Genomic DNA, 24,548 nt, shown 5'->3' on the forward strand with positions numbered 1-24,548 from the left:
AGTCGGAGGAACAGAGGAACTTTTATTCTAAACGTAACAAAAGTTTACATGAAGCAGCTTTTTGAAGAAATACAGTACGACACCACCTCTGGTTTTGTCTTTTCATACACATTTTCACGCATAGTTTTTTTTTTTTTTACTTCAGAAACATATGAAAATATAATTTAATGCACTTAACACATGACAATACATTCACTGTACACTATATCAAAGACTTTTCTCCATACTGGCAGTATTAACACCGCCACCGTAATGATTTCCTTAACACTAACATCCATGCTGTGAAGGTTATTGGCTCAGTGTGGATAAATCCCTAGTCTTGTGGCATTTTTCTTTTTAAAATCTGCATTATAACTATTATTATTTGGTCTTCACAGATGACTAGCATTATATTGCTATGGCACAAAGTATGATCTGTGTGTGTTTCTCACAGCCTAACAGCAGAATAGTGAGAGCATGAACGTCCTAAATACATGGCTACTGCATGGCCTCTTTTCCCATTATCCATGACTTGGGACAATCAGTTTTCAATCAAGACTTGGGGATCAGAGAACAGCAAACAATCTGGACCGACTGTTTGCCTTCAGCTGAATCGGTATGAACTGTCAAAATGAAGACATTTTTGGAATGGTTTACAATTCAAGGCAACTACTGTTCTTACAGAAATCTCACAATACTGAAAACACAGGAGGACTGATGTACATCTTTCCTTGGAGCAATGTAGAACATGCAGCTGTACATGTATACTGGATATATACACTAGAAACGAGATATTGGCAAAAAATGCTAACTGTTTGGCAACTTTCACAAAAAGTGCTTCCAACTCTTAAAGTAACAAGGAAGAACTGCTGAGGCCTTCAAGAAGGAGAGTTCCCATGAACAGCATGAATACTATCAGAACACTTGGGCAGGACCGGGGTGCTGAAATGCTTGCAAAAATGTCCTGAGATAATCTTTCAGTGCACACCCACCCACACGCACCCACACACACGAGTGTTTGCAATAAAATGGATCAAAATGGGTGCTGACTTCTTGTGATATGAAAGGAAAGTCCAACAACTGAGATTGAAAAATGTACAACTGTTATGACAATAACACACATTCATTTTTTCAATTTCCCCCCCGTCACATTTTAGCCGCAAATGAGACTCTGATTGACATGGCAGAGGTAAGGTAATGGTGCCACCAGTCTCTGTGAGAAGACTGAAATCTTTCCTCCTCTTCCCTTTGGCACAGAAAGCCCCACTGTATATACAAGGCTACTTGTGACTCGGCCATTCTCTAGTCTACAACGAGCACTATATGCTCCTCACACAGAGGAAATAAAGGATATTGAGGATAAATGATAGCTTAAATGTGCAAAATACAAAACTGTGAACAACATAAAGATTTGACATTCTAAATAAAAATTAAGGTTGAATGATAATATATTTATAACATGCAATCAAAAAAAATAGTGTCAAAGCAAAACAGAATAAGAGCAAAAATGGACAGGTTGGAGGATGAAAGGGTCGGGGTGGGATGACAAACAGCCATCGCTGGTGGTGGTCGTGGTGGTACTCATACGGTTTTTGACATAGCCTGGTCACTCCCTAGTCTCTACTGCTGCATCTTGCGGATGATGTCAGTAGAGATGGGTGGGTGGAAGTTGATGGTATGGTGGCGGAGACCCTGAGATGTTTTGTAGCTTTTCCCACACCGGCACTTAAAGGGTTTGCGCACCCTTATCTGGGTTCGGTGGCCGTTCTTGGCGTGATACTTGATTCCGTTCACATTCTGTAATGAGACGAGGAAAATGACACAGTCAGGATCAATCAAAAACAGATTAACAAATATAGCTTTGGCTGAGCTTAACACAACCGCACAGCACGGAGAGAAGAATATGGACTCTCAGAAATGACACTGATCTGTAACTGATGGAGACCAAGCTGCAAGGCAGCCATTGTCCAAAATAAACCTATACACTGTAGCATATGGACTGGTTTGTCAACAGACCTTGGTCATATAGTGTGTAGTTGTATGGTTGCAGGACAAAAACATAACCAACTTAAACCAATGTTTTCTTGTTGCATACCTAGCTTGTTCTCCTCTAAACAGATGCCTAATCCAGCTTGCTACCTCAGTCTAAGTCACTGCCTATAACCCTGTCATTCACGTCAGCAATGCAGTTTTCTCAGGCTGCACATAATTTATCCCAACCACACACACACCAGATGTGAATGGAAAATCCCGTAAAACCCCACATCATTGAAGTGAACTAGATGTATGCATTTGTGCTGCTGTGATGCTCAGCTAGACCCCGTTTTCCGCTGTCAGCAGCAGGGAATCCATTTTAATTAATTTCGCAAAGCAAATAAAATCATATATCTCACACTTGGTACAGTACATATATCAGGGGCTCATCAGTTCTCTGCAGGGATGATAAAAGTATTTTATCCTTTGACATTGTGTTTATAACATGTGATCTAATCAGATGTGAATCAAGCTTACCTTATATCTCTTTTTACAGCCTGGAACAGGGCACGCAAAAGGCTTCTCGTCTCCTCCGTTCATGCACATGGAACTGAGGATGGACTCGGAGCTGATGGCGCTCTCCGTGGTCCACGATTCATCACTGTCAGACTCCTCAAACTCTACATCCTCTTCGTCACACTCGCTACCTGTGGGAGGGTGAAAGGAAAAAAAGTGGAATAGTAAATGACTTAGGACATCTCTACTAGACATGCCATCGCCTAAACTAGTCTCCAAGATGCCATGATTTGTGCATACTTTGTGACTCAGTTGTGGGAATGGAATTCTGGTCTCTGTGCCTTCAGGCTTTCAAACACGGACCGATCTGAGCATGTGTTCTCGGGTAGTGTTCCCATGATCTCTACTTACATTACAGAACCCAGTTTTTCAGAAGGACTGAAATGTGCAAATCATGGGAAAGAATTTCTATACTTCACCGAGGTCTTGGGTCAAGACGCTGCTATTATTAGTTGCTTTTAGTCATCAGTTAATTAGGGATAACTCCAGATGAGTGCACACTCTGTGAAACAAGGACATGAGTACAAAGAAAAAAAAATCCCCTTTTGGAATGTAAGTTGTAGTGAATTAACCAACATTAGCTGGCCTACAAGTGCTGTCACTGTTGTTATACAGCCTGAAAGTGAGCTTTATCATATTATATCTTCAATCTCCAGCTAATACCAAAAACTTTCACTTGCTAGATAAGAGCACTGTACCCAAAATGAACCCACACATTGGCTGGATAGCAAACACAAGTCTACAACATATTATAAACCTATTAATGGATATATACATAACTCAGAATTGGAATGAAATGCTCGATTTGTGGGGATACTTTAGGAATATTTGGACTGCATCAACACTCGATTACGGCTGATCAAATTTTCAGGGGAGAAACAACAAAGAACAGCAAAGAAATCTGAAGACATAAAAAGTTTTCCTTTACGTAAGCAGAGGAGTTGCTCTCCTAATTTATAAAGCCACAGCGCTTACTAAAAATCTAAATTAAAAGACTGTTCCGATTGTTAATAATTTAAAACCAATACAAATATTTTAAAACCAAACTAACATATGTGCCAGTGGAACTAAATCCTAGACGTCTAACTGGATGTGAGCTTGTTGGCGATTGGTGGTTACCTGTAGGTGTACTGCTGCGGAAGGAAGAGGACGGGGTGATGGGTGGGGTGACTGGAGGGGTGAGGTTTCCACTGGTGTGGCGGGGCGGTGTGCAAACATTGCCGCGTGACAGACCGCCTGCCAGAGACAAAGACAGCTTGGGCTGCACCTTCTTCTTCAGGGCCTCGTGTTCTCGCCTTGCAGCATCTGTCATGAACCTGGTATTGTGGGGTACAAATCTGGTCAGGCTTTGCAAACTCTTTTTAGTGAAAACGTGCACAATGAGCAAGTTGCGGCCCTGACGCTGTAGATTTGCTACTGTAGAACATATGGACACACACTCGGGGGTTTATGATGGAAAGTAAAGTCTTTGGTAAATGTGTATCATAAAAATGAAATGTTAACACAGACATTGTTAAAGCAAAAGTGGAATTAACAAATTAAGAGATGGCCACATCAAGATGTGGCTGTGAAGGCAGGGAGACAGTGGCAGAACTTCTTGAACAGTGGCTTGTTGCACAGGGCTTTAAAACCACTGTTTAGCACCATATCAAAGACAACTGGGATGAACCCAGCGCAATAAAAAAACAACTTCGAAATACTGCAGCAGTTCATTTAAACAATCCACCAGATGACATTTGAAAACGTCGGTAGAACACACACACTTCTTTTGACTCAGTAGTAATACTTACTGAAGCAGAGGATATTTGTAAGTAACCTTTTACTGCATAAACGAGTAAATACTCAGCTGTATTCTTTGAGAAGGAGACACGTTTGTTTACCTGTTGATATAGCTGAGGGCAACATATGTTGGCTGCTGCTGCTCCTGTTTCTCCAGAAGACACGGGTCTGTATCTGAGCAGGCAAAAAGAAGCGGTCTGGCTTTATTGTGTGATTATGTAAATAAAAGTAAAGCAAAAAAAGTAGTACATACATTTTGCTATACATATACTCAAACATACTCACTTATACAACAAATATTAAATGAAACTGAATAAAACAAGACAAGGCAAATACAAGTATAGTCATAGAATCAGAAGTACTGCAACAACACCATAATGAATTGTTATGTACTGTCAATAGAAAAACAAGCTTTTCTGGTATAGGCAGTCAAAAATGTAAGCACAATTGTCAGGAATTATCTGGTACATTACTGCGTATTATTTCACTGGTTTGCGGCCATGTGCAGAACAGTTTTCATTAAAGCATTAGCTCTGGGAGTGGAAGAGCATCCCCTCTAAGAGAGGCTGGCAAATCAGGCAAATCCTCTGTGGCTGCAGCAAAGTGCTTTTTTTTTTCATACAGAAGAAAGGTGCAGTTTTGTGGTACCCGACTCTGCTGCTTTTTAAAGGGGGGCGCAATTAAAACAGAGCTTTATGACACTCTTTGACAGAGTGGAAAGTATAATCAAACCAGGCTTTTCTGGTAGGTTTACAGCAAATACTCATCAGTTATAACTTCTGTTCAGACCTACATAATACGTTGATCCATTTCTGCTCCCTGCTTTAAAAAAATAAGTTTAAGTACATCGGTGTGTCCCTGAGCAGTGCAAGCAGCAGCAGACTGTGGTCCAACTGGATCCCAGGTATGAATGAATGTGTGCAAGTATGCAATGGGTTGTTGTGTTGTCACAAGTCAATAAAACTACGAAACTATGATATGTTGCTACGTTCAGTGTTATTATTTTAAACGCGCAATCATGCACCACTATCTAGACTACAGGCACTTTCAAAGAGGGGTTCTGGATATAATCTACAAATTTTAAGACGATGCTCTCTGTATTGCCATCTGTGCTCTTTACTTAATGATCAGACATGTCCCTCCTGTTGGTAAATTGCAGCCTCCAGCCAGTCTTAAAGGACAGATCCATTAGTTTTAAACCTGGGTCCAATTTTCCAATAGTTTTGGGTCCACAGTCCACTGAAAGTGCTTGTTTCTGTCACTGGCAGGTTTAGATTGTTATTCTAAGTGCCTCACAACCTAATGGAAAGGATTCTTACAGACATAGACGTGTGTCTAATGTAAGTGACAAAAGTGTCCCTGAAGGAGAAGTCACTCTTTGAAATCCCGTAGGCATTAAGTTGTTGTAGGAAAACGACAGAGTAAAAATGAGTGAGCTTGGAGTGAGCCTTCCAGGAATGAGTGGTGTAAAGCAAACAATGGTTGTTTTTTTGTTAATCACTGAATTGTGGCAACAATTGAAAAATGCAAAGCTACCATAGACAACTCTGCAGGACAGGGACACATGTACGTAAACAATATTATTTTTTAAAACATGTCATCCAGCTCTGCCTAGACCAGGGTGACTATCAAGTGAAGTGACCTGTGAGTTTTAACCTTTACAAATAAATTCCCCAGGGATTTTCTATACTTTCATTACTGCCAGTGACGCCAACAGACTGAACAAACTGATCAGGGAGGCTGGGTCTGTCATTGGCTGCAGACAGGAAACATTTGAATCAGTGGTGGAGAGGAGGACTCTAAACAAACTGTTATCAATCATGGATAACCCTGACCACCCTCTCCACCACACAATAGACAGACAACGGAGCAGGGACCAATCTTAATCCCTGCTGTGCTACACTTGTTTTATTTAAAATGCAAAACAACGTTGCACTTAAGCAAAAAAAAAAAAAAAAAAAAAAAAGACGCTCTGCAGACACCACATTGCTCACACATGACCACACTTGACACATACTATGTTTTCCCATGCTGTGCTCCAGACATTCATCTTGCTCAGCGGTGCTAAATGTACAACAATGGCCAATCTCCACACCCTGAGGTGAACCGGGCCTGACTTCAAACGCTCTTCCCACTGCTGTCCATGTGGGAGAAGAGAGATGCCCCATAAAAAAAAAAAACCTCTTTCTACCACTTACCAGCTGAGCCGCCCTGTCTACCTCTGACAGCGCTGTGAGAGACTGCTACCCCCATGTGGTTAAACCTATCGCTGGATTCCATCCACATGCTCATTTATACACAACACTAACACCCAAGGCTATTGGTATGCTCTCTCATGGAACAATGACTACAGTGCAGCGTTTAACAGGCTTCATATATTCAGTAAGACATAATAACATCAGTACTTCTAATAATAACGACAGCCCAGTTCTAGTTGAAATAATGACTTTGGCAATTATACAACACACATGGGAAAGGTGTAATTAAAGTTCTTGGTAAGCAACACCTTTGTCAGGCTGTTATAAAATCTTGAGTCACACTCATTTATTGCTTCCACAGCACTGAGCTTTTCCTCCTGTTTGCGTGTTCCTTTGTTCCTTTGTTTGTGTGGAACAAAAACTAAAACTAAAGATTCTGCCGGACAGGATGACAGATTAGATTTAGGGGCGATCGCTGACACAGGAGTTCCCTTTTAGATTATTATTTATGTTTCACTGTAATGGGTAAAGAGTTTTGTCTCCAAATCTTCTATCCGCAAGGGCAACGCTGAGGTTCAACATCAATACATTCAAGTACTTGAAGTTGACACCGGATGCTTTGTCATATTCTTAGTTAGATATACGTTTTCATTAAAGGTTCCCTGCAAAACATCATACACGTGCACAACAGAACATCAGCAGAAGCTTCATTCTGTCATGAATGTGATATAAACTGGCAAAACTCAAATCAAACCGCACAGAAGTAGAGAAAGGCACACACTGGAAAGGTCAAATGGAAATCAAAAGTCAACAAAGTAATGTCAGTCTTATTAATAGACATAGCCGTCAAAGACAGAAAGCCTCATCTATTCTGTGCTTAAGGCCAAATGTTTTAGGATACTGGCAGATAGAATAGCTTAAATCTGTGTCTAAGGCTCAGGGGGTTTCTCTCAAGCCCTCAGTCGTGAGCAAGTGTTTCATTAAAGGTGGATTTATCCCTAGTGAGAGGGACAGCACACCTCTCTCTACTCTCCATCCAAAGTCATGGAAACACCAAGCAGGAAAGACACATTCATTACGACACTACTCAGCTGCCAAATGCCTGAGGCGGTGCAGAGACTATTCTGAGCGCTGTGTGTAATGGCATGTGTGTATGAGTGGACCAGAAATCCCTCCTAAGATCCCTAATGAGTCTCAAGCAGTGGTATGGCGGCCCTCTCACGGACTGCTCAAACAGCAGTGGATCAGTATGTTCCCACACACTGTAAATCACACACACCTCAGGTGGGGAATGGGGAGGAGGCCTGCTGGGGCCAGCTCCCCACAGTCTCTGCTATTCTTTTGGGGCCACCGGCAGTCAGGGACCAGGACGAAGGCGCCTTAAGTAGAGATGGGAACCAGTCTAATCAAACTACACAGGTGGTCCACCTTGGTGGTCGACTATTAGAAGCCTAGGAAGCAGAAGTGATGTTTACACACGGTGAAGAGTCAGGTGTGGAATAAAGAACAGGTAGGACAGGTAGAAGAATATATGTCATATAAGACATTGAATGTGTGGGTTATTTTTTAATTTGCTCTGAAATGTTTAAGGATATGTGTCATTTTACACCGTTTTAATTCTGTAAATCAAAAACATTCGCACACAAGGTTTCCATTGTCTGCAAATTCTGCATTCTTTACAAAGCGCACTTCACACCAAAGAGAGTTTTCACTTGGCCAAGTTTAGCGAAAAATCTGGATTAAATATTAGAAGCCTGATTATTTTCTGCAGATCAGGAAAAAAATGCCTTCATTGAAACCATTAAATACAATTACAGTCAAAGAAGGGTTTCAAATTTCAAGTCAAAGTTTTGCATTAGATTTATTTTAATGTGCATCTTGAAGGCTTGTCATGTTTTCAGTTAAGCAGCCCAGCCTCAATAAGACACAGTGCACATCAATCAACTTATTGTTTGTGTGTGAAACTTGTGTGAGGAACCAAATCCTGACTGACTGACTGAGTGCTTTCACTGTATCAGCACAGAAAACACGATGCAATAACTCATTCCAAAACTGGTCCCTATTGATGGTCTGCAACAGGAAACCAAGGGACGATCACACGACAAACCTTCCTACGGCAACAGGGGAAGTGACGCCTGCTACCCTCTCATAACACCCTCCACAACAAGCTCCCTCACACACACCAGACACACACAGCTCCCTCTCTCATTTCCACCAGTGTCTGGCCCTCCACCCTCATGGCCAAATGCACTGTGGGGCAGACTAGAACAGAGTGGTGAGCATTATGGTGACATGTTTATGGTGGCTGGGAGCAGCAGGGAACATTACCAGGAGTGGTGGCACAGGTAATTCATTACAATGTGACCTCTAAGGAGGAAATGAAACAGAGTCAAGCACCATGTGTAAGCTGCCTTGGCGGGTTACTGAAAAAACACGGCGTGGTGGTTATAATCCGAGATTCATGATCCATTATGAATGTGTTTAAAACAGACAGTGACTTGCACACATTTGTACATGGATCAACACACAGGGACACATTCAATAACTTACATACATTGCAGCACATTGCAAGTTGCTGTTTTTCCCCATCTGCTGATGAATTAATTATTTCATGTACAAAATGATCAAACGCGAGTGTCAATCTTTTCAAGCTGTGTTGTCGAACAGAAACCAAAACAAAAAACCAAAAGATATACGCTTTACATTCATGTAAAATCGAGCAAAGCGTGCAGTATTAAAGAAATCAGAAACGGAAGAAGTGGAGCTGCTGGATCTTTGTCAGCTTAGCTTGAAAAATTAACTCCAATAATGAAGTAATCCATTAAGTGTTATTTGACAGGAATCACCATCTTCACATTTGACAGTGGTCATGTTTGAATTGCAGGCCCTTTGTTGTCGAACCTACTTTTCTGGAAGGATGGAGAAGCCCAGTGATGCCTCCTGTTTAACCCAGGTCCACAGTAGACTTTCAATAAAACAGTACATGACAAATAACAAATAAATTAAAAAACTTAGTTATATCCTAGATGTAAAAAGCGTTTAAACCCTCTTGTCTGCAGCCTCTGATATGGGTGAGCGTTTATTAGTTTTAACTATTTCAGAAATGAACAATTTCTTCTGATAAAAATAATAAATTTAATTTTCTGATTGATTGCATGAATGTTACCAAAGAATGGGTCTGAATCTAATAAATTGGCAGGTGAGTAAGTATTAGAAGCATTCCTTGCATTTAATATAATATTTCCCCAATTACTTGTCAATTATCCTTTTCAGTGTGTTTTACTAAAGCTGTGCCCTTTGATCCGTGTTACTTATATGAGTTAAGGAAGTATTTTTGACCAATAACATCCATGATATGTCTCAATGACAAAAATTATAAAAATGAATTAAAAATTTTAGTTAGGTCCTAGATGTAAAAAGTGTTATTTTAAACTCTCTTGTCTGGTTAGTTTTTCACGTTATCCATTTCAGAAATTAATAATTACTTCTGATAAAAAATAAATTTCATTTTCTAATTGATTGTCTATTGTCTATATTGTGTAATGTCAACGAAGGCTGCCCACGATCTCCAGTGGGAAATGTTTTATTGAGCATAGGAGCCCCTCATGTGGCAGTCACCACACAGGAACAGGAGCGGCAGTGTCGGGGGGATGGGGAAATGTAATTAGGCCCGCCAGGTGCACAGATCAGGGAACTAGTTACTGTTCCCAAATTTATTGCTTCCGCGCAGATTTTGGGGGGTGCATAGCAAAATTTACTAAATGGGCCTCCAGTGAGGATTGGCAACAAACAGACCCATTGTTGCTGCGCCTGGACACTTCAGGCCATCAGTGCGCCAGTTCCTAGCAGCACGCACACACTCACAGGTCTAAATAACATGATCACTATTTGCTTCTACAGCGGCCTGGTCGCTCAGTGACAAAGTAAACATTTAAGTAGCTAGGTGTGTGCAGCTCTTACACAAGACTACCAGGTCATTGAGGAGCTCTATTAAGCATCAGTCTCGGTGTTAAACATTTACTTGGGTCCTGAAGGGCCTTATTCGGATGTGCTAAAGTTAGCAGAAATTGTTCAGAAAATGCTGAAGTGGACAACGCCTTGTTATCAACATGAATGTGCTGCCTTGACGACGGACACACAATAGCACCCCCATTTTGAGTTTATCACTGATGCATGCTAAAAAAAAAAAAAAAAGGTTGATATTTATTATACTATTTTTTTCTGGATATTTGTTTCACCAGATAAGATAAAAATAAAGGCATGACGAGTTTCCACAGTGCTGTCCGTGTTCAAGTGTAAATTAAGATTTTATAAGCTTTTAATCTGATTCAATTTTGATGAATTAAATTAATATAATCACATTCTCCACTGAAGTATGGCTATAAAATAATATGGAAAGATTAGGATACACTAACTTTCCAGTTTATTAGGTACACTAGTGGAAACATATTCAGTCTTGCACTGAATCTTGGCTTCATAAAGGTTATGGTGTTGAGCATTTGTTAAATATAACTGAGAGAGCTGTTAATTCAACTGTGTTTTCATTTTGGAGGCTGTGGTTTGTAGAACTGTTGAATTCTATTGTGTTGTACCAAAATGTTTCTATCATTTTGACAACCCAGTTTTTGTCAGTGGACTAAGCTGCATAACAGAAACACTTTTGTACTTAACTAAATCCAGTTTAACACAAACGTCATCCTCCAAAATGATCATACAGTTCAATTACCACTTACATCATTTGAGTATAAACTGAACATTATAACAATCTTGAAGGGGGATTTAGTGCATCAGTGTAACCAAAGAATGGGTTTGAATCTAATAAATTGGCAGGTGAGAAGCATTCCTTAAATTTAAAATTATATTTCCCCAATTATTTGTCAGTTAATCTTTTCAGTGTGTTTTACTAAAGCTGTGTCCTTTGATCTGTGTTACTTGTATGAGTCAAGGAAGTACTTTTGGCCAATAATATCCACGATATGTCTCTCAGTACAGTCCAGGCATGTCTCTCTCAACCAGTAGCAGAGCAGCGCCACCTCTTGTCCACATAACCAACCAGCAGGATGGCTGGACAACTCAGGGACAAGAATGTGTGCTTGTTTTCCAGGCGCCTAATTATAAAGGAGAATGTGCTTTAAGCAGCAGGCCACCAGATGAGGAGGAAGACATGCCAAATCAAGCACCCTCTCTGTAATTATGCTTCACAGGCACTTGGCACAACGCGCAAGATTTCGCACTTCTCAGAGTGAGCACAGGCCGGCAGACAAAGGAGGGGGGCAGCTAGGTTTTTCCACTTCGAGCCAACTAATTGCTTCATTATTCCCCAATAAGTCATTTGGAGGCATTTTTTTTCTAAGGCTGACACCTCGGACACATGCACAGCACACAATCAGAGAGCAGGGGATATTAAAACCAGTCAGGCAACAAACAAGAAGAACAGAGGCAGCTGAGGCACCTTCCATAATATCAAGAGTTTAAAATATTAGAGCAGGCAACAGATGTAAGAGCAAGCAGTGTCAACATGTGAGGAGTGGAATTCACATCCTTGTCTTGACACAGTTAAAAGAAATAAATTCTTTAGCACTTGTTCATGAACATGTCATATGAAGGTTTAGATTAAAATTCACTTGTGACTGATGTTTCATTAGACACACTGAAATAAGAACACAACGTTCAATACAGGAAAACCAGGTGCTAATACACAGCAACTGCTTCATAGCTTCCTTAAATACCAGAGGACCATGCTGCAAAAAAGTTCAAAAAACTAAAATGGTATCCTTATTAAGTACAATTTTCCCAGCTGGTCATTATTTCAACGAATTCAATCCGAAGCTGAGACATAAATATAAATATTTTTGTAACAGCTCTTTACAGTTATTGTCTTGTGCCACATGAAATAGAGTAGGCACTGTTGATTGTGTTGATGTTCCATGCTTTGTTGAGAGTACAGAATCTATGAGACACTAGTTACAATGGGCATGAATGTCAGTGTGTGACATGGTTTTGTCTCAGTTCTCCTAATAACCAAACACCGGTATAGCACCAGGTACAGTGATTATTTTGGCCGCCTCCCAAAAATTCAAGCTAGTGGCAAAACAACAACATTTACAGTGAAAAAGCATTTCCAACAGTACTATAATCTCCGTACCAAAGCTAAGCCACTTTTGACTTTTTTTGTAACCATACTTACTCTGACTGTCCTATTCGCCCCAAAACAATCTAAAGCAACTTAATAAGCAGCACGTAGGTTGTGCATCTCCGGAAATGTGTGTTATGATGTGTTTCCCTGAAGCCAGTGAAGAGGTTACTCCATCATACAGCGTTTAGCAGGCTATGTAAATGGTGTAGTGGTTCTAGCACAGACCAAGACTCATGTGGTGTCTACAATTTAAAACCAAAGAACTTGTACTGAGTTTCTGGGCGTGCTGAAACAAGTCAAAATCCATACATGACTCAGTCTGTTGCAAAAAGGGTAAACAACTCAGCTTGCAGAAATCTGCTGCAAATTATGCAAAACCAAAAGCAGACAACTGATTTTAAACAAAGTATTGGGTTACTTCCGGTTATTTATGGAGTAGAGAGAAAATAAAACCACTGGTAGAGATTGGCTAATATTTGGACCTGTCATTTTTGAGATCATATATCTTCAAGGGTGCTTTTTTTATTAGTTATGTGTAAATGAAACAATATTTTGCCATGGCTCACGGCAGGTCTCCTTTCACCGAGTGAACCGACTGACAGAACAAACAATGAACATGATACCATACTATTATATTCTTTTGTTATGTTTAATATTTAATATGTATTTACATCTACACACATTTAAGTCTTGCACAATTGTAGCTGCATATTGGACATTTCAGACATGTCCTATGCCGGTGTATTAATTCATTTGTATTATTTTGGTTCCAATATAAAGTTGTGTATTTATTTGGAAGCGTTTTGAAACACTTTAAGGTGAGTTTTAGTGCTTTTTATAATGGGAAATGGGTTTATTGTTTTGATTCATTATTATTAATTAGGTTAACATCAAACCTATACTAATACCGAGTGTGTCTTTTTTTTTTATCTCTTAAAACTACATGCCACAACCAAACGTCTGATATAATGACATTTGTAACAAGACACGTTTGAAAGAAAAAAAAGTTTAGCCTAACATTACAATGAGTGAGCTAGAAGAAAAAAAAATGATTAAAATAAATAAATAAACACAACCGTCGCTTGTTTTAAGACTGTGTCCTTAGTTTCAGCATGTGTTTCGTGTTAATGTTGTCGTCTGGTCATCTGTGGAGCTTCACTGGCTCCTGCAGACTGGAAGTTAACTCGCTCGCGACGCTTCCAGCTCTGCGCGCGGGCCTTCCATTAACTGCAATAATGTTGCACGCGCGACTCGACGGAGCGTAAAAACTCTCTCTTCCTGTTTGTGTGTCCACGCCGGTGCGCCCGTGTCGCAGCTGTGTAAACACTGATACCCGTCTGATACAGTAGTGAATAGGAACAACCGAAACATCAACAACCACCACACCTAGCAACAGGGTTGTCAGGACGCAGGAAGTAACTTGCTAGCTGGCTAACGGAGCCACGTCTGCTAGCTGCAAACCTCGGCCATTGCGGCGCTCGCTACTTGTCGGCTCTTACCGATGTGGTTGTCCTCGATGTGCACGATGAGCTCGGACAGGGAGTCGAAGTGAAGTCCGCAGCCGCCGAACCTGCACGCGTTGGAGAAGAAAGAAGCAGCGGCGATGCCTGTCATGGTCGCTGCTGCATTTAGAAATGAGGGCAAGCGGCGCAGCGGCGGCGGCGGCGGCGAGAAGCGGGGACGCAGCAGGGGCGGACAGCGGTGGGAACAGCTGTGGCGGCGCGAGCGGTGCGGCGACTCCTCCGAGCTGCGTCAAACCAGCTGGGGAGAGACAGCGACACCGGAAGTAAGGCTGATGGGCTTTCATTAGAAAAGCATAAAGAGTTCCTAAATAAAAAATTTTTTATAGACAGAGAGTTCATTTGACTAATAGTTATATTAAAGCCACAACACTGGAATTATTAATGACGAAATCATATTAATTTATTTATTACGATGCTTTATGAAAACAGTCAAACAGGTCACCCCTATTCAAATCACTTTGACGGTAAAATATAGAAATGTATGCGTCAACGTAGAGTATGAACTATAGTGTTATTTTACGATACATACAAACTAGTAATAATGAAATGTACGACTTTAAGCAAATCCACAGATTTCACTCTGAAAAAAAGCAGCCGAAGTAGTTTTATTTATACAGTTTTAAGAGGAAGTAGTTTTTTTATATGTATGATTCTGTCTAACTTAATACATGTAGTGAAGTTGTGGGCAGGATGCAGGGAAAACACTATCGGCATCATCACTTCAGATTACCTGTTGAATCCCTCAAATCCCTGTTTGCTTTCTCCTCCCCTGTTCAGTTTGCCAGGGTTTGTGTCGTTTAAACGAAACTGCTAAATGTTTGCGTTAATATCACTTTTACATGACTCTAGATCTCGTAAGTATTCAATCCATTTATTTTGTATTTTGTGGGGAATGTCAATGTGACAGTTATGGCTTAGAGCCCACACTGGATCAACACGTAGTTTAAACGCATCTCGTGGCCACAGGGTGGCAGTGTTGGTCAGTAGATAAAAACGTGTCAGTCTGGATTCTACACATTCAGTGATTTAAAAGTCTGCTGAGACTTTCACAAACTTCCCAGTATTGTTGTTGCATATATAAAGATAATAAGTCCTCAGAAAGAGCACTTTCACCTCTACAAGTACAAAAGGCTCCAAGCATCTGCCTGATGTTATTTCTGCTCGCTTTCACTTCCATCAAGAGTTTTTCATGTGTCATTCGGTTGACTGGAGACAAGCTAGAAAAGAACACCTATTGTGTAGCACAGATGGAGTGCTGCTATCACTTGAAGGCAGAAACAGATGTTTCCACAATGGATGTGTAAGAATACATATAACTGGTGTTGAGACACTGAGCACTCTGTGCATCTACTGTAAACTGGCCAGAAATGCCAAAACCTCAGTAATAATTTTCAAACTTCACCTATCTCCATTTAATTTCTTGTCTGCATGCATTGACTGTGCAGCAACTTTGAGCTCTGTGCTTGGTGGTGGTGTAATGGGTAATCATTTGCCCTGTTTCAGACCAGGCACCACAGTGATGGCAGAACTATTTTTCCAGTTAAGCCTGAGAACACTGTGGGATGTTGCTTTGAAAGCATTACATCACGCTCAGCCTCTTGTTTGGGGAAGCTGATGACTTTCATTTAAAATGCTGGCATTGCACATCCTCTAATATTTATTGATGGTTTTGCTTGATGGGTATAGTTTCAGCTCGTGATTACTCTTCAATTAGTTACAGCTCATAAATGTAGATGAGGTAATAGATGTGTTTAGGTTTTACTGAATAGGTTGTTTAACCTCAGTGTGGAAACACATGCAGGAAAAGTCACGTTTCTACAGCTGCTGGTAAGTGACCAAACCCTTTCGCTCTCAGTGAACGTTCCAACAAGTTTGAGCTACACCAATAACATATTTCCTCACTCCCACATGTTACAGTGAAGAGAGGCATCTGAATCCCCCTGGCTTCTACAGTTTCACACAGAGCTGAAAGTCATTCTATTGAATTAAAATGTAATGAAAATAAGTCCCCTATGAATTTATTTCAGATCATCAGGATGTTTATTTATAATTAAGTATGTTCCAATATAACAAAAGTCTTTTGGAGTCCGGTATGAATTATGAAGAAATAAACAAAACAATGGCATCACTGCTCTATAACCTAATCAAAAATACTTGGTGATATAAATTCTAACTGTATAAAGTTGTTGTTATTATAATACATATGACACATCTTAAAACCCGGCCAGAGCACATTTATAAATGTTCAGTTTTACAGATGTTCTTAATAATCTACATACAGAAGCACATACAAATGTCACCAAGTGATATACTTACGCACAAAAGTTGAGCAGATCATCCCACACTCTTATAAATCTAAAGAGTTATCACACAGGCAGCACCATTCACCGGCCACCTAACGCCAAAGTCACAGGGTTGAGTGTTTGAGTGTGTAAGCGTCAATGAGGTTATCTACTGGGAACCTCCCGGCATATATGTTTTGCTGAATAAGCATCTCAGTTCCAGTGATTGTTGGCCATTCTTCTTAAAAGGCTTTCATTTGGAGGCCCAGATTCATAACACAAATGTTTTTCATTAATGTTTTCTGTCCTTATGTTGAAGTTCGATTTCAAAACATCCCCACAGACCTATTCAGAATTTTGATTACACTAGCTTACTGTTTTACAGCGTAGTGAAGAGTGTTTCTTATTTGCTTTAATGCTGAAGACCAGAGTGTGAAGAATTACTAAAGACCCTCTATTAAGAGCAGCAAATAAATAGTTTCTTGCAAGCCACACTAGACTTTGACACAACAGCATTAATAGTTTTTGACCTTTCTTTTCAAAAGTCAAACTTTGGTACTGTTTCCAAGTCCTGAAATTTAACTCGCAACACAATACTTCTTGTTCTGTAACAGCTAACTGAACAGCTGTTGCTTCTTACAGGCAACAATTCTGGCAGATTCTTCCAGCTCTGTAAAGTAATGTAAACTGATATAAACTTACCCTATAATTCAAGTTAGATAATGATAGAAAAAGTATGGAAATGTACGTCACTATATCCCCGTGCTATCTCGCAAGTGAGAGTTGTTTATGCACCATAACAGTTATGCTTCAACAAAGTATGGCTTATCTGTGCAAATGTAGTTTACTCTGAGTGCATAGCTTATTAGTCCTGATTAAGATTGTAATTTAAAAAACCAGAGAACTTCATATAACAAATGAACTATGATCTGTCTGAAGTCAGACAGTCAGCAGAGGCGACCCAGCTTCATCTTATTAAATTTTACTCTGTGGTCGAGGTCTAATCTTCCCAACATTTCCCCCACTGCCACAACAGTCACGGCTTGCATGGTCTCAGAAATTTGATAAGTGCAAAAATGGTTTGCCCCTGCATTAAACCTTTTGCTGGAAATATAGAGGAATGAAATATAGTTGAAATACAATGTAATTTGGCCCACATCCCTTGCTAAAACAAACAGGTTGGTCAACCACTGTAAGCGATCTTTATTCAGAATTCTCCGGTCACTACTTTACTTACAGTAATAGTTCTGAGCATTGACATGAGAAAATAATGTGAATTACTGCATTTTAAAAACTAGAAAACATGTTTTTCTACCATTTATGCAACTTTGTGTTGCTACGCCATGCAGATACACTGAGATGCCACTGCAGACCTAACCATTTCTGTTTAAATATTCAAAGATCTGCATCTATTTTCCTTTTTTGATTCTTAACTAAATAAAATATTTGGAAAGGTGTTTTATATATGCGTGTTTTGTTATTTAGTTCACTTCACCTTTTCCACCTGCCACAACAAAGCATCCTCTCTGCTTCTTATCTTCCCAAGGTGATCTTATCTGAAAGCATCACACAAAGGGATAATAATAAAAGGGTTAGTATAATATAGATCAAATCTGCTTTAGTATGGGTCACTGACCCAAACTGTATCGGCTCTTTCCAACCTTAATAGTCTGCTCCTCTGGGAGCATAATGTTTGGATTGGTTGGGAAATATATTGGCAATAAAGAGACAAAAGGATGTCATAAACGTTGATTAAAGCTCTGGTTAAAAGACAGAGGCGGAGAGGGTCTGAGTTATGAGGGCTTTTCAGACTGCGTTATTGTTTCAGTGACAGAGCTCTTAGTGTGTCTAGTGGAGTGGTCGCAGGCGAATGGTAAACATTTCTCAATGTGTGAGGAGTCATTAATCCCTGGAGCCGAGGATTGTTCACTACCAGTGTCTGTGGCCCAAGAAATCACAGCCTGTTGGCACCAGGAGGTCACACAGAGCTCCAACATAAACGCTTTGTGCTGCAGAGCTGTTTAAATCTCTTCTAATGCGCCGAAGCTGTGGCACACATTTTAGACAATCAGTGGAGAACATTATGTGTTTTGCAGATGCAGTTAATTTGCTAGTCAAGCCGCTGATGATGCATGTTCAGTAGGGCCTTTTAGTGGCAGATCAATTTCTTTAAACTGCAAAAAACAAAACAAAACAAAAAAAACAAAACAGTGACAGTCTAACAGTGACACGTAGCTTTGATTGTTATTAAATCCCATATAATTGTGTATTCTTAGCTGTTTGGTGTCAGTATTTTGGTTTTGTGCAGACTAGTTTTATGCTTTTTAATTCATTTGTGAACATTAAAAGCTCATTCATTCATTCATCTTCTGTACCCGCTTATTCCTGTTGGGGGTCGCGGGGGTCCACCCTGGACAGGTCGCCAGTCTATCGCAGGGCTAACACAGAGAGACAGACAACCATTCACACTCACACTCACACCTATGGCCAAATTAGAATCACCAGTCAACCTAATGAGCATGTCTTTAGACGGTGGGAGGAAGCCAGAGTACGCGGAGAGAACCCATGCAGACACAGGGAGAACACGCAAACTCCACACAGAAAGGCCCAGTCGGCCCATGGATTTGAACCCGGGACCTTCTCGCTGTGAGGCATCGGTGCTAACCACCTCACCACTGTGCCGCCCCAACATTAAAAGTTGTTTTGGAGAAAACAGTCTGTTTGTTTTTCAGTCATGTTACAGAGGAGCAGAGACACTAAAAATGAGTTTCTGGTTCGTTCAAAGAGGCTCTTTAGTTTTCTGGAAAGGTTCTTAGTCATCCATCTCATGGTATATCCGAAAGTATTAAAAATTATTATTTTTTTAATAATCACGACAGTTTAATTGATCTTATTGTTAGAATTGGCCAGGTATTGTATTATTGTGACGGGTGACGAAATGAGTGGTTGAATCTTCTCCATCTGTCACTCTGCCTTAGAGACAGTTCATACAGAGACGGTCAGAAGAAGACGCGGCCTGCGGTAAGCTTAATTGCCCTCCTAATTGGTCAGCACTGGTGATCCAGCTCTGCGCCACACCCACCCAGGACCAGCAGTGTCCGCCCGTGCCTCCGGGGCGTGCATTTGCAAAACCCCGCCCCGCTCGCGCCGCCTACAAGCGGACCGCAATGATTTAGAAGTTCAGGAATCCCACGTGACGTCACCCCGGGGTGACGTTATGCTTCTCTAAATAGATCGTATTGTAATCTTTTCTCAGTCCAACGTGGTTTCTTCTGAGAGACTGCTTCACATTTTCTACACTTGTTTGGTAAGTTGAAAGCCGTGCCACCATGCAGAGGACCATGCACGCTCCTCTGCAGGTTTGTTAACAGCGATTCTTTTTTACTTTTTCTCCTCCTTTTCTCCATGCAACAGCTTGTTTTTGTTGTTCGAGACCGCAGTCCCTTTTGGAGATGGTTCTTTATCTTCTTCTTTTTCTTGTTCGCAGCTCACTCGCGTGCGCCACTTAAAACAGATTCGTGTGAGTTTTGCCTGCGCGTTGTCATCTCTGTTCGGCGTCCGGCCTGATCTGTTGAGCGTAGCTGAAGTTGAAGTGCCGCTGCAGCTCGGTCTGTCAGGTAGCAGCGGAGACAAGTCTGCAGGAATTCATCTCAAGCGGCTCGAAACCGCGGAGTGCGTTCATGCAAAGGATGGTTTTCATTGCGCTTCACACCAATTGGGCATGCCTCGCGAAGTTTTCTGTTAGCGCTCCAAGGCTGGATCCCTGCATCATTGTCATGCCTGTCCCATCCCGGGATACGCAGAGCCGGTGTTTGTCCCGGACTGCTGCGGTTCACCAGCGACCGTCTGGAAAATGATAGGCCCGCGGTTCTGCTGTCATTCCAGTTCAAAGGAAAGAATTGGCGCTTCGGTTTCCTTTAAATTTACCTTCCCCTTTTCTCTTGAGCAGCAATGTGACTAACATTACGTCATTCTGCAGGCCAGTCGATATTTGATTAACCGCTGAGATTTTGAGGGTTACTTTCAGTGAGCTTCTGCTGACGGGGCGCGCTTTGTGGCAGGAAAACAAGAAAGATGTTTTAGTTATTTGATTGCTCTCCGGCTGCTGTCATTATGTTTATGTGACAGCACTGTCAATAACCGCTTGTGTCTCATGCGCGCTTTCAGTTATTGTGCAGGCTTCCGGTTTCATTAAAATGTACATTTTAATTTGTTGAGTTGATAATACATTAGTTAGGTCTTGTCAGGCCTAAATGGGTGTATATAACTTAAAAATGCATTTAAGAACAGGATTGTTATTGTTATTGTACTTAAATTGAGCAAAATAAAAATAAGAATAGAAACCTGCAATGGAACACAAGAAGGAAAAAAAAGTTTTCCACTTATGCATTGCAAGAACCATAACAAAATATGTTTTCAATTATAAATCGAGGTTGAGGAGAGTTAACAATGACTTAAAAACTTCCTTAGAAATGTTCAACTAATTGTGATATAAATAATCTTTTCCATTTGCAGCAAAACCTTACTTTCAGCACAAAGTAAAATAGTAAAGTAAGTGCATTACACCAAATCTTTGCTAATATTTGTATAAAACGTGCAAAATGGCAAACTTTCTAAAGTCAGCGACTGCACATCAAACACACTGGAAAACTCGTGTAATGACCTTCATATAATTCTTCCCATATTTTATACAAGCGTGATTGCAGTCCAGAGGCTCATTGCAGCAGTGGAATGTGACCTGCATTGAGTTTATTTGTCGATTTCATGTGCTCAAGGTTTCTCTAGTTATGATTGTACTAATACGAGAATTTGTGAAATGTCAGGCATCATAACACGGAAAAAGAATAGTTTGCAATAGTGAGACTTTTTAATCTTTCTTTTTCTGCAGTGGTGCAAATGCGTTTTTATGAGTACAGTAACAATAATGAGAGTGTTGTTAAAGTCGCCGTAGCCCTCTGAGGGGGCATTTTTGTATTTCTTATGAGTTTAAATGTTGTGGAAGAAAGCAGTAATTGAAAGCTACTGAGGTTTACATCACAGCAGTGTTTTTGTCACGCATGCAGTTCAAGAGCAGAAGTTCAGGGCAGACATTGTCTGAGAGGGCAATGTTCCTTGCCTCAGGGATTGTCGTAATCCTGCCTTGAACTTGTGCTGTCAAAAGCCCAGGCTATGGGGCACAGGAGATTTGAACTGCAGCGCATGTTTGTGCTTGCTTTAATCCCGTATGCCATTGCACCCCAAACCTTCTTTTCCTCACCATATTGTTTAAATTCCAATATGTGGTCTACCTGGAGAATTCCTCCCCAGTTCCTCTTGAAATCGAATGCCGGACCCTAATCCTTCCCCTCGCTCACATCAGGATATAGTTAATGTAAAGTGTAACCAAATTTCCTCTGCTAAACTAAAACATCTCTATTAAATGAGAGCCAAGTGCCCTTTCCAAGGAAAGGGCGTTGAGTACTGATAATTTGAAGTGTGAAAGCTATTGGATAATTCACTGAGGCATTCACAGAATTAATGGTTGAAAGTTTTATGCATCATATGGTTTGAATTTCCTGGTAAATGTGATAGAATGATCAAGTGCCATTTTAGAAATGGGAACAGGAAGGTAAAGTTTAGCTTTTGCATTTGTTGCAATATTAACTATTTTCCCTCATTGTTTTGTGATGTCACTTTAAGTGAATTGATGAAGAGATTTATGTTCACGTATGTGCGCGAGACAAAAGGCAGAAAAAACGACTGTGGGAATAAGAGTTGTACAAACAGCCGAAAGTTCCATGTAACATTTGAGATTAAAAAAAATGTGGCCTAAAATGCTGGTTCAAGACATGAATGATTAGGAATGTGTTTCTAGTACTTGCTGTCATCCTGGCTTTAGTTTGGGTTCAGGGTTTTGGATCAGCACTGCTGGTCAGGTTTGTTGTGCCAAAGGAGACCAGGTGAGTTTTTAGGGGCCCTGCAGAAGAGACTCAGTGAACTGGTGACAGAAAGAGAGACCAGGGCTCATTGCTCTCTGACAGAGAGACCCTGTCCAGACCCTGTTCTGCAGGCTTGGTCATGAAGTACAGCTTGTTAGGAAAACAGCGCTGCTTAGCATAACACAATATTTGAGTGTTTTGACTGCGCTTGAGGAAATAGTCTGTACCCATGAAAAAGACACACATGTACACAGTGTATGACGATACTCATACTCGGCACTTGACATGGGGCAGTGCTGGGAGCTGATGATGGTGGTCGCTACTAAAGATAATAAAAGTTATAAACGTGTGGTGTTGCGCGCATTATAAACGGAGCAGTATCAGTTCTGTAAATACTGCAGATGTTTTAGTCATCACCAAGAGCACATTATAAACAAACCGCACATCTAGCGTTCGCGATTATATTACCAGTCCCTTATCAGAACTCGGTTTTTATCAGACTGAGGATATGCTACATGATGGAGACAGAGCAATAGAAAATATTGATGATGCTATGTTGTTTTCTTATTCCTGAATGTCTTTATTTGGTTTTAGTTCTGTGCTTTCTAAACAAAGACGTTTTTTGGTTGTTGTTTTTTTTAAACACCTACCCACTTTCATATGTCATCCAGGCACCAGTCAAAAGGCTGAATTCACATATGAAAGTCTGAAATGAGTGTCCCATAATTCTGAAGTACTCGTGTGCTTTGTGAGTTCAAACCTCACATCAGCCAACTATGTCTTTACTGTGTGGAGTATGTGCGTACTAGAAGATCTACCTGCTTGCCATGATCGCGGCACTGGCCCGAAGCTGAAAACAGTCCCTTGGTGCCGTGCTCCTAGGTGGGAATTAATAATAATGCTCTCTTAACATCTGCTACAACATCTGCCTGAAAGTGCTGCACATCTGCAATATTGGTATGTCATCACTGCAGAGGTTGTTTTTTAGTGTTCGGGAGGACGGTAGTTTACACTATCATACTGGACAGTATCTTGAAACACGTTTCATTTGCTGTCATAAAACCTTTTATGCATTTAAATAAGTGAGTTTAACGTGTATGTGTGAATTCTAAAGACAAATAGTTACTTCAATAAAAAGCAATATACAATTAAAACGATGACTAAAATCGAGAAGTTGCAGATTTGAGTCAGCAAGCTATAAACTGAGCACACCGTCAGTACCAGCTTTTGTATTTTCTGTGTTTAAAGCATATCATCTGCAGGCAAAGTTGCATTGCATGCGCGTGCTGCTAATGTGGTGCCTTAAAAAGCCCACAAGTAATTCCCTCAGTTTGATTTAAGTGATAATCTATATTAGAACAAATTTCAAACGGAACAGACTTTTTATAAGACGTTTTGAAACTTCACGGCTCAAAGATCTTAATGAGGCATCGTGTGCTATGCATCAAATCAGTGACTGATTTAAGTACACATCAAAGCCTTTAAAGAACAGGAAAAGCTGTTAACATGCACTTCTTATTTCTTGATTTTTTTTTTATTTGACACCCTGCAAGGTGTAAATATAGTCTGGAGTTGAGAATAACTGCACGTTGCGTGTTGCTTTGTACGATTCAGTTTCTGTGAGTAAATGGAGGGACAGTATAGTAGCTATAGGATCTGTCAGTGTTTGACTTTTAGAATTTCCGGTTTCATTTTAGTATTTTGTAATTAGTGTACGGGTAGCAGGCACTCTTTTTCTTTGAAAACCCCCTGCTTCACATTAATGATTAAAGCTTAAATGACAGCTGCACCATTCGTATGTGACATGATGCATGGCCACGGCTATAGCGTGCTGAGCTATTGCTCCTAAAGTACACATTTGGCAGTAGTCTCGAGTAAACTGGTCTTGCTTTAAAACTAAGTTGTTGTTTTAAGACCAAATAAATTGCACCTTCTGCTTATACACTGCTGCTCTTGTTTTCAAGATGCATACCAAGTGAATAAATGAATTCGAACTTTAAGCGATGACAACGGAAACCTAAAAATATGCAAATCAGAAGCTATTTGACTAGAGTAAGTTCCTTCAAGTTCCTTCCATTTAAAGGTCGTAACATTAGTGAAAATGAACGTTTTAACACTACTGGGAAGTAGTATGTGGGAAGTAAATGACCAGATTAGCATTATAGACCCGGTTTCACTTTGAA

The 24,548-nt window shown here is 40.5% G+C and overlaps 2 protein-coding genes across 2 annotated transcripts in view; one reads left to right on the top strand and one right to left on the bottom strand.

The window, feature by feature from the left end:
• Positions 1-21: 21 nt before the first annotated feature.
• On the bottom strand, positions 22-14,285 carry jazf1b (JAZF zinc finger 1b). The gene is made up of 5 exons (XM_084557181.1): positions 14,142-14,285; positions 4,410-4,482; positions 3,649-3,845; positions 2,491-2,660; positions 22-1,776 (listed from the first exon to the last, which is right to left on the bottom strand). Exons 1-5 carry the CDS (start codon positions 14,254-14,256, stop codon positions 1,600-1,602), a joined length of 732 nt encoding a protein of 243 aa, XP_084413307.1. The 5' UTR covers positions 14,257-14,285; the 3' UTR covers positions 22-1,599.
• Positions 14,286-14,397: 112 nt separating this feature from the next.
• creb5b (cAMP responsive element binding protein 5b) overlaps positions 14,398-24,548 on the top strand; it is a gene marked incomplete at its 3' end in the record, with an annotated part of 37,741 nt that continues 27,590 nt past the window's right edge. The window contains exon 1 of the mRNA XM_084556770.1: positions 14,398-14,428. The remainder of the gene's footprint in view (positions 14,429-24,548) is intronic.

The sequence above is a fragment of the Chelon labrosus genome (assembly GCF_963514085.1).
Source record: "Chelon labrosus genome assembly, chromosome: 12".
Taxonomy (NCBI): Eukaryota; Metazoa; Chordata; class Actinopteri; order Mugiliformes; family Mugilidae; genus Chelon; species Chelon labrosus.